Source organism: Nematolebias whitei, chromosome 9 (genome assembly GCF_014905685.2).
Source record: "Nematolebias whitei isolate Nwh7 chromosome 9, NemWhi1, whole genome shotgun sequence".
NCBI classification, from domain to species: domain Eukaryota; kingdom Metazoa; phylum Chordata; class Actinopteri; order Cyprinodontiformes; family Rivulidae; genus Nematolebias; species Nematolebias whitei.
Window position 1 is genome coordinate 18,608,460 of NC_056506.1, and position 10,821 is coordinate 18,619,280.

The following is a 10,821-nucleotide window of genomic DNA, read 5'->3' on the forward strand; positions in this document are numbered from 1 at the left end:
GAGCCGGTGGCCTCCTCCTCCTCTGAGCCGGTGGCCTCCTCCTCCTCTGAGCCGGTGGCCTCCTCCTCCTCTGAGCCGGTGGCCTCCTCTGAGCTAATGGCCTCCTCCTCTTCTGAACTAATGGCCTCCTCCTCCTCTGAGCTAATCCTCCTCCTCTGAGCTAATCCTCCTCCTCCTCTGAGCCGGTGGCCTCCTCCTCTGAGCTGGTATCTTCCTCGTAACAGTTGTTGAGAAGGCTGGACATGTGGTTTGTCTCTGTGTGGACACCTGTCCAGGCTGTCTCTCTCACAGGGACGGCTGGAAAATGGCAGGTAGAGAAAAAAACGATTTGTTTTCATATTGGGAAGTCATTGTGTTTTATTTTTGTTTACATTTTACCCAATAACCCAAGTTTTTATAGTAGTAGTGAAGAGGAGTCCCAGGAAGGTCCTCTGAGTGGATCTATGTAGAAAAGAGGAGCACGTTTATTGTTTTCCTGCACATTCACTCACCTGTTGTTTACCTGAACAGATGGTTTCAAACCAAGGAGGAGCATCGTGTTCGCCAGCTGGAGTGCTGGAGAATATGGGAGTGTCGGCGCCACCGAGTGGCTGGAGGTAAGAATGAAAGACTAGTTTATTTTTACTTGTTAATTTTTAATTGTATTTTTTGACACTGTTTGCACCCTCCTTTTGTATTTTTAACTGGTTTGCAGGGATATTTGGCTTCACTGAGCATGAAGGCCTTTACTTACATCAACCTGGATGGCATTGTAACAGGTACTCCTCATCATGATGTCACTTTGTTTTCAAATAAAACGTTGTTGTTGTACTCCTTATACACAGTTGTGGTTGTTGTTGTTGTACTCCTTATACACAGTTGTGGTTGTTGTTGTTGTACTCCTTATACACAGTTGTGGTTGTTGTTGTTGTACTCCTTATACACAGGCAATCCATGAGTTGTTTTTTTATTACAATCACTTTTTTAAATTATCGTTTTCATTCTTGAGTCAAGTTGTCTCCCTTCAAAGCCCTGACACTTCATAACAATATGACAATGTTATATGTTATTTATGAACAATATAATCTTAATGTGACGATGTCATTTATGAATAATATTATCTTAATGTGACGATGCCATTTATGAATATTATCTTAATGTGACGATGTCATTTATGAATAATATAATCTTAATGTGACGATGTCATTTATGAACAATATAATCTTAATGTGACGATGCCATTTATGAATATTATCTTAATGTGACGATGTCATTTATGAATAATATTATCTTAATGTGACGATGTCATTTATGAATAATATCTTAATGTGATTGATGCCATTTATGAATAATATCTTAATGTGATTGATGCCATTTATGAATATTATCTTAATGTGACGATGTCATTTATGAATAATATTATCTTAATGTGACGATGTTATTTATGAATAATATTATCTTAATGTGACGATGTTATTTATGAATAATATAATCTTAATGTGACGATGTCATTTATGAATAATATAATCTTAATGTGATTGATGCCATTTATGAATAATATCATCTTTATGTGACAATGTCATTTATGAATAATATTATCTTAATGTGATGATGTCATTTATTAATAATATTATCTTAATGTGACTGTTATTTATGAATAATATCATCTTAATGTGACAATGTCATTTATGAATAATATAATCTTAATGTGATTGATGCCATTTATGAATAATATCATCGTTATGTGACGATGTTATTTATGAATAATATGATCTTAATGTGACGATGTCATTTATGAATAATATGATCTTAATGTGACAATGTCATTTATGAATAATATTATCTTAATGTGACGATGTCATTTATGAATAATATGATCTTAATGTGACGATGTTATTTATGAATAATATGATCTTAATGTGACGATGTCATTTATGAATAATATGATCTTAATGTGACAATGTTATTTATGAATAATATGATCTTAATGTGACGATGTCTTATTTTATGAATGTGATGTTGTTTTCAGGTCGGAATGGATTTAAAGTAGCAGCCAGTCCCCTGCTGCACACCCTGATTAAAACCACTCTGAGTGAGGTACGTGTGCAGCGCTGTCTTTGTACTCGGGCAGGTTTAAACGATAATCCTGGTCATGTCAGGTGTTTGGACCGCTTCTGTTTTAGGTGACCAACAAGGGAACATCACTCTCCAGTCAATTTGCAAAAAGTGGCTGGGAGACAAACATGTAAGTCTGCAGACTACCCAACTGTAACCAAAGCTTCTTTTACACGTTTCGCTGTTTATTTCATTAAATTTTTCTTTTGTGTCTTTAAAGTCTGGAGCCCATGCAGCTGGATAACACTGCTTATCCTTTCGTGGCCTTCTCTGGCATTCCCTCAGTTTCATTTAGATTCACGTCCGGCTCTTCAGTAAGACTTTCTTCTTTACTGCTCATTTGCTTTTTAATCCTTTACAGGAAAGAAAGAGCGCTAAAATAACTAACTGTAGGAAAAGTACAGTTACTCTGTAGAAACGTTGCTGTAAAATGAAAAGAAAACCTCTGATCCTAACACTCAGTCTCTGCACTGCAAGGCTCAAACTTAATCACAATACAGAGCTTATTCATATAAATATAACCTGTGGATTCCAGTTTCAGGTAAAATTATTTTCATTTGCCTCAAATAATTTTTTAATTAATCTAATTTTTAATGTGTTTAGAGGTGGATAACAAAACGTGCTGCAGAAGGATATAGTATAGGATACCATGTAATACATTCTTTTCTATCTTTACACTATATACTTTTCTTGGCAGTCCCCAACAAATTACTTTAAAAAGTACACAAAACTCACTCTAAATTTGAGAACACAGTAAATGTTTGCTGCTTTCCAGCCTTGATTATTGGTGGCTGAAGATGTGTTTGTACGGTGAGTGGGCGCCTCTTTAAATGTTGCTTCTGTCCACGGCTTCCCTCTCAGGACTACCAGTACTTTGGCACGATGCTGGACACGCAGGACAAGCTGAACGCTGCGACGTCCAGCCAGGTTCCTGAGCTGGCAGAAACAGCGGGCAGGTTTGCGGGTCAAATGGTTCTGAGGCTGGTTCACGATCATCTGCTGCCCATGGACCTGATGAAGTACAACGAGATCATACGGTCCAACGTGGTGAAGATCAACGCTAAAGTGAAGCAGGTTCAGAGGGTGAGTCGACCTCTGATCTTATTGCTTCCTGTTTGAGTGTTGTTCATTCGGTCACTAGTTTTATCAGAACTGGACTAGTACTTATTTTGTGGACCTGTGTTTAGATGCAGCCCGAGCTGCTGCCCAAGGCCCTGACGGTGCAGTGGCTGATCCGGGCCTCCGGCTCCTACAGCCGGGCATCTCGCAACCTGGCAAAGGACATCCAGAACAGTGACCTGGAGGACATCGAGATGTGTCGCATCATCAACGACCGCATCATGACGGTACAGCTGAGACGGTTCTGTAGAACTTCTGACCAACTCGTGTGTCGTCACACAGAGGACAATAGCTTTACTACAGTAGAACATAGTTTTTCTCATCAAATGTGAATCTGTTAAATTTCTTGTTATGAGGTAACATGTTTGAATCTTTCTGCAGCCCCAGTAGCTCAAGTTCTAGAACCTTTATTATCTCCATGGGGCGATTAGTTTCACAGTCAGACGCACAAAACATCCACACTACACAAGACACAGACATTAAAATAACAGGAACATTGTTGAGAAGCCTGGTCACTACACTGATGAATGAGTTCTTCAGTCTGTTTGTTCTCCATGTGGGTAGCAGACACCTGCATCCAGATGGAAGCAACCTGAAGTCACCATGGAGTGATGATCAGGATCTGCCAGAATCAGCCTGGCCTTGTTCACTGATCTCACCTTGTGTAGATCAGGGAGGTTCTGTAGGTCACTGAGGTTCTGTAGGTCTATGCCAGCAGTTTTGCTGCACATACTGACCATCTCAGACAGTTTGTTTCTGTTCTGACATGTCAAAGTTCAAACCAACAGAAAAAAGTAAAAGTTAAAAGAGACTCAATAAAACATTTTCATAAAACTAGGATCAACATTAGAACCACAGAGCTTCTGATAAAAATACATTCTCTGGTGGGCCTTCTTACAAAGTGAGTTCACATGAAGGTCAAAGGTCAGTTTGTCATCAAGAAAGTTCCCAGATATTTATATTGTTGCACCATCTCAACAGCTTCACCATTAATGACCACAGGAGCAGCAACTGAAGAGTCTTTTCTAAAATCAACGACCATCATTTAACTTTAAAAAGGAAGTTGGTGCTTTGCCTGAGTAACGTCGTGAGGCTCAGTGATTTCAAGATGATCTGAATTTGTCTCTGCAGGTGGAGAGGAACTTCCTGTCGCCCTACATTTCTCCCAGAGAGACGCCTTTCCGCCACATCCTGATGGGCTCAGGCACCCACACCCTCCGAGCTCTCACCAACCATCTCGACGCTCTTAAGGCCGACAACCCCGAAGCCGACGGAAACCTGTTCCTCAACCAGCTGGCCCTGACCACATGGACCATTCAGGGCTGTGCTAACTCACTAGCAGGGGACATCTGGGCTTTGGATAATGAAATCTAAAAAGGCTTCTTTCCCCTCCCCACCTCCCCTGTTCATGGTGCCACCGTCCCATCACAGCTGCTAGTGGGAAAACCAGACCGCATGCAACACCAACAAATTAAACCCAGTATAACCCAAATAACTCGCAGCTCCCACAGCTACGTTAAATAATCATTTAACCTTAACGACCTCTGAAGGAACAAAGCCTCAGAACACGAGGCACTTGATTGTAACAACCTTGAATCTTTGGTGCCTTCAAAAAATTATTGGATCGTTGTTACCGTTTCATTGAGCTCAGTGTGAGAATGTCTTCAGAGTATTAGGTCACGGTGAAGGTTTACTTCAGCTCCAATCATCCGAACACATCAGGACATTGTTCTATCTGTTCTCCTGAGCAGCACTGCAGCGAACCCCGACAATCAAAATGTATGCAGCTAGTGCACGTCTGAAGCTCACAAGTACGTCCCGGTGATGGAGCTGTTGTAGCGCACGGAGGTCAGAAGTAGCACGTGTGCAACGTCCTGTTTTACCTGCAGGAACCAAAGAGTACCTCATCATATTGGAGCTAATCGGTTTCAGGATCCAAAAACAAGGTTCTTGAACGTGTGGCCCTGAAACAAACGATGTTTATTTATTTGTATTAATTTATCAGTGGCAGGGTTCACTATAAATAGATTTTTAATTTTTTACTTTGTATAATTATCGGGAGCAGTGCCTTCCATAATTGTGACAGTTATACTGTCGAAATGACAAAAGCAGCATCTGCTTGAAGAAGTGTTCACGTGGACCGACGGCCTGTACCGGACCGGGTCCTGGCTCAGTTTGTGCTCTCCGAGCAGAACCCTGTGTGGTCCCCACCAGCCCTCGGACACGTGCACTCTTCTCATTCTCACAGCATTATCGGGAGCAGCGTTTCCCATAATGTGGAACAAAAAGAAGGTAGTTTTTGTCTACCTGAGTGTGTGTGTGTATCGGAGGCAGTGCCCTCCATATTTCACTGTAGGTGGTTTTCTTATCGGGGACAGTGTTTCCCATAATGTGTACATGCAGCCAACCTCAGCCTCCATCGTCTCTGAGATGTTTGAACCCAGCTCTTGTCTGATCAGACGTGTTTTAAAGAAAATCAGAACTTTGTGGACCTCTGTGGTCCAGCAGTCCCATAAACTGTCCCATCTCTGGATTATTGTCTTTACTGTTTCTGCTTCAGGCTGTTGGAAAACATTCTGCAGCTGTTCTGTTGCTCATTTGTCTGAATTCTTTGTGCCTTTTTTGTCCTGACTTTATTTTAAAGCTAAGTTTTTAAGTTTGAAACTTTGAGTTTGAAAAGATAAAAATGTGACTTTGTTTTTATGTTTTAGAGCTATCTCCCCCCGGTTAAAATCTAAAGTTACTTTTGTACAATTCTGTTACATTTTAATCAGGATTATCACTTAATTCAACTCGTTGAATTTAAATGTATCAATTCACATTTTTATTTTACTGAAAGTGAAGTTACTAAAACTATTTGGCATCTAATGGTCAAAGCATGTAGACATGAATCAGGGAGATTAAATCAAATGTGTTGATCTGACAAAGTTTAAAATTGCTCAAATCTTTCAGTGTTTAGTTTCAATCTGATATATTTGTTGGAATAAAAGTCGCCTGTTGGTCTCCGTTTAATCACTTCTCTTTTGAACAAATTGTTTTATTCACATTAGAAACTTAACACGTAGCACATCAAGCTACAAACACTCCTCTGGCACATTAAAAAAAAAACAACACAAACGATTCAACAGGAACATCAATAAACATCTTTTCTTTCTTTTTTCTCTCCCTTGTCCTGTCCGGCATTGTGACAGAATTATTGTCCGAGTGTCAAAGTGATGCCCAACAGATTTACTTTCACAAGCAGAGCATTATGGCTGACCTTAATGCTCCACTTGATATATAAATTAAACTTTATTAGAATTTGCTTTGGGTTTGTTTCAGATGTAACGGACATGGGGATGAAAATCGAAGCAGAAAAGTGAGAGAAGGGTTAAAAGGTAAAGGAGATGGGAATAGAGGAGAGAGAGGGATAACCAGAACACATGAACATCATTGAAGTCTGCCTCTAGACCTGTGGAAAGAACAAATGACAAAACCGAGAAACCACAACAAAAAACATGATACTTAAACATTAGAAAGTATTTTATACAGTACATTGTAATACAAAACATATTTAGTGGTCTCCACAACCCAACTGAGTGTGTATCTGATAAACACCTGGATCTAAACACCTGTGTGAGCATGCGTGTCACTATAAGGTTTCTCCATAAAAATGTTCAATAGTGGATGTGGGGACCCACATACCCGTCCCCACAGAACATGATGGTAACACAGGAAAGACTGGAACCACAGACACAGCGGCCCGGGAGTCCCCCAACAGGGATAACTGCACCCCCCAGAGAGAGAAGCAAAGGGAAGCCCCAGGCGACCCCCAGCAACCACAATGCAGAAACCCCAGGAGGCTGCAGCGACGAGTCCACAGACCCTGCCGGCAACCCACCCCTCCAGAGTAGATCCGGCCATGGACACCGAGTCCCGAGGTCATACCACCCCCCAACAGAGGCCCGACAGAGCCAGGGCACCCCGGCAGGCAGCCACCAGGGCAGGCCCGCACACATCCCACCACCCAGCCCCAGATGCTGAGAGCTGCCAATGCACCGGCGGCAGGGGGGCCCGCCACCAGAGGGGAGCACGACAGGGGGAAGTAGACCCCACATTAAATGGGGGGCCCAAATTGATCCAAGAGAGAGGACCTAAAACCCAACCCAAGACCTAAACAGGCACACAGACAGCCCAACAGAGCCTCTGTCAGGCCGTCCATGCGCCCCACCCACCCGACAGCAACCGCAAGCCGGCTGGCCCAGCGCACCAAGGGCAAGGTACCCCAACAGTCCGACACCACAGACCCGGAGAAGCCCTAATTTCAGTAATTTCATTAAAAAAGTGAAACTTCTATATTATATTCATTCATTACACACAGACTGATAGATTTAAAATGTTTATTTACAAACCGGATTCCAAAAAAGTTGGGACACTAAACAAATTGTGAATAAAAACTGAATGCAATGATGTGGAGATGGCAAATGTCAATATTTTATTCGTAATATAACATAGATGACAGATCAAAAGTTTACTCTGAGTAAATGTAACATTTTAAAGGAAAAATATGTTGATTCAAAATTTCAGTGTCAACAAATCCCAAAAAAAAGTTGGCACAAGTAGCAATAAGTGGCTGGAAAAAGGAAATTGAGCATATAATGAACAGCTGGATGACCAATTAACACTAATTAGGTCAAATGACAACATGATTGGGTATAAAAAGAGCTTCTCAAGAAGCCAAGATGGTAAGAGGATCACCAATTCCACCATTGTTGCACAGAAAGATAGTGCAGCAATACCAGAATGGTGTTACCCAGCGTAAAATAGCAGACTTTTAAGTTATCATCATCAACCGTGCATAACATCATCAAAAGATTCAGAGAATCTGGAACAATCGCTGTGCGTAAGGGTCAAGGCCGTAAAACTCTACTGGATGCTCGTGATCTCCGGTCCCTTAAACATCACTGCACCTCAAACAGGAATGCCACTGTCAAGGAAATAACAGAATGGGCTCAGGAATACTTCCAGAAAGCATTGTCAGTGAACACAATCCACCGTGCCATCCGCCGTTGCCTGCTGAAACTCTACAGTGCAAAGAGGAAGCCATTTCTAAGCAAGCTCAGACGTTTGCACTGGGCCAGGGTTCATTTAAAATGGAGTGTGGCAAAATGGAAGACTGTTCTGTGGTCAGATGAGTCACGATTTGAAGTTCTTTATGGAACACTGGGACGCCATGTCACCCGGACCAGAGAGGACAAGGATAGCCCAAGCTGTTATCAATGCTCCGTTCAGAAGCCTGCATCACTGATGGTATGGGGTTGCATAAGTGCTTGTGGCATGGGCAGCTTGCATGTCTGGAAAGGCACCATTAATGCAGAGAACTATGTTCAGGTTCTAGAACAACATATGCTCCCATCTAGACGTCATCTCTTTCAGGGAAGACCCTGCATTTTTCAACACGATAATGCCAGACCACATTCTGCAGCAATCACAACATCATGGCTACGTAGGAGAAGGATCCAGGTACTGAAATGGCCAGCCTGCAGTCCAGATCTTTCACCTATAGAGAACATTTGGCGCATCATAAAGAGGAAGGTGCGACAAAGAAGGCCCAAGACGATTGAACAGTTAGAGGCCTGTATTAGACATGAATGAGAGAGCATTCCTATTTCTAAACTTGAGAAACTGGTCTCCTCTGTCCCCAGACGTCTGTTGAGTGTTGTAAGAAGAAGAAGAGAAGAGACCAGACTGAGATGGTTTGGAAATGTTCAGAGGAGGGACAGTGGTTTGGACATGTCCAGAGGAGGGACAGTGGTTTGGACATGTCCAGAGGAGGGACAGTGGGTATATTGGTAGAAGGATGTTAGAAATGCAGCTGCCAGGAATAAGACAAAGAGGAGATATATATATATATATATATATATATATATATGGATGCGGTTAGAGAGGAGTTGGACATGGAAGTAATTGGAGTGAGAGCAGAGGACAGAGTGAGATGGAGGAGTATGACTCACTGTGGTGACCCCTGCAGAGGGAAAAGCCAAAAGAAAAAGTAAAAAAAAATGTTAACTTAAGTTATAGCGTGTTGCATGATAATTACCATCAGCAGCCAACAGCTCAACATCACTTGCGTAGCGAGGTTGGAACTTAAAAATGACAGCTTCAGCCTTCTTTACATTGTCTTTCCTTGACCCCTGCTTTGGGAAAAACACATCAAAGTTCTACACCATCTAAACACTACAGCTCTTATGTCTAAAGCACTGGCTTTTGTGCAGAGCAGACAATGTTTTTATTATTAACGGTGCATTACATTTACATTGCCCACACTACATTTTTTCCTAAACATAACAGTAAATATATTGTATTCTCAGTTAAAGGGTCTGAGTTATCTCCAAACGCTTGTCATGATGATTTTAGTTCAGCCTCGGCAGCGCTTAAATGGGGGGTACCGCAAGGGTCCATCCTTGGTCCTCTTTTATTTTCTTACCTGCTGCCACTAGGTGCTATTTTCAGGAAACATAACATGTCTTTTCATTTCTACGCCGATGACTGCCAAATCTACTTCCCCCTCAGACTCAATGGTACTCGCTCTATTCAACCGTTACTGGACTGCCTGGCTGACATCAGAGATTGAATGGCTTTAAATTTCTTGAGTTTCAACGAGAAGAAATCTGAAGTTATGCTGTTTCCTCCCAATGACACAATCACCAACCACTGCATCGACCTATCCGTTCTGTCACCGTTAGTGAAACAAAGAGTCACTAATCTAGGAGTGATACTTGACCCTTCTCTGAAACTCAACAATCATGTAAATATGATTGTTAAATCCTGCTTTTTCCAGCTGAGGCGATGTCTAAGCTGAAGCCCATATTGTCCAAAAATAACCTGGAGACAGTAATTCATGCATTCATTACATCCAGGCTCGACTATTGCAACTCACTCCTTTTTGGTATCAGTCAGACCTCCATAGCTAGACTTCAACTGGTCCAAAATGCAGCAGCCCGGTTTTTGACCAGCACAAGCAAAAGGGAGCACATTACACCTGTTTTGGCCTCCCTACACTGGCTTCCGGTTCACCTTCGAATCAAATTCAAATCTATAAATCACTAATCAGCTCTGCCCCCTCCTATCTTACTGATCTGCTCCAGCCGTATGTCCCACCACGTTCTCTCAGATCAGCAGACCAGTTGCTCCTAACAGTCCCAGGAACCCGTCTCAAGCGCAGAGGTGACAGGGCCTTCTCTGTAGCAGGCCCAAGACTTTGGAATGAGTTACCTCTGCTGGTTAGACAGGCCCCCTCCCTCACAGTTTTTAAATCTCGCTTAAAAACACACTTCTATTCCCTGGCTTTCAGCACTGTGTGATCTGTGCTGAGTCTGTGTGCATCACACTGTGTTGGTCATGTTGCAGTTGTTGTTGTTATCCATTATTGTTTTTGTTGGTTTCTACTTTTTGGTGTCCTGTTATGTAATCTGTTGCTGTGTGCTTGTTCTGTTTGTCCCTGTACAGCACTTTGGTGTGCTTTGTCACTGTTTAAAGTGCTTTATAAATAAATTGGTATGGTATGGTAAGATGAAAAGTGACAGTTGGGAACTCTGGCATACTCTAGTAATAGTAAACTTTCCTTCC

The 10,821-nt window shown here is 42.0% G+C and overlaps 1 protein-coding gene across 1 annotated transcript in view; it reads left to right on the plus strand.

The window, feature by feature from the left end:
* Positions 1 to 6,225, plus strand: part of LOC119414977 (transferrin receptor protein 1) — a 15,897-nt gene extending 9,672 nt beyond the window's left edge. The window contains exons 11-18 of the mRNA XM_037682099.1: positions 511 to 596; positions 695 to 758; positions 2,009 to 2,076; positions 2,163 to 2,224; positions 2,315 to 2,408; positions 2,956 to 3,177; positions 3,282 to 3,440; positions 4,345 to 6,225. Coding sequence (XP_037538027.1) covers positions 511 to 596; positions 695 to 758; positions 2,009 to 2,076; positions 2,163 to 2,224; positions 2,315 to 2,408; positions 2,956 to 3,177; positions 3,282 to 3,440; positions 4,345 to 4,587 — 998 coding nt within the window. The 3' untranslated portion in view covers positions 4,588 to 6,225. The remainder of the gene's footprint in view (positions 1 to 510; positions 597 to 694; positions 759 to 2,008; positions 2,077 to 2,162; positions 2,225 to 2,314; positions 2,409 to 2,955; positions 3,178 to 3,281; positions 3,441 to 4,344) is intronic.
* The last annotated feature ends 4,596 nt before the right edge of the window (positions 6,226 to 10,821 follow it).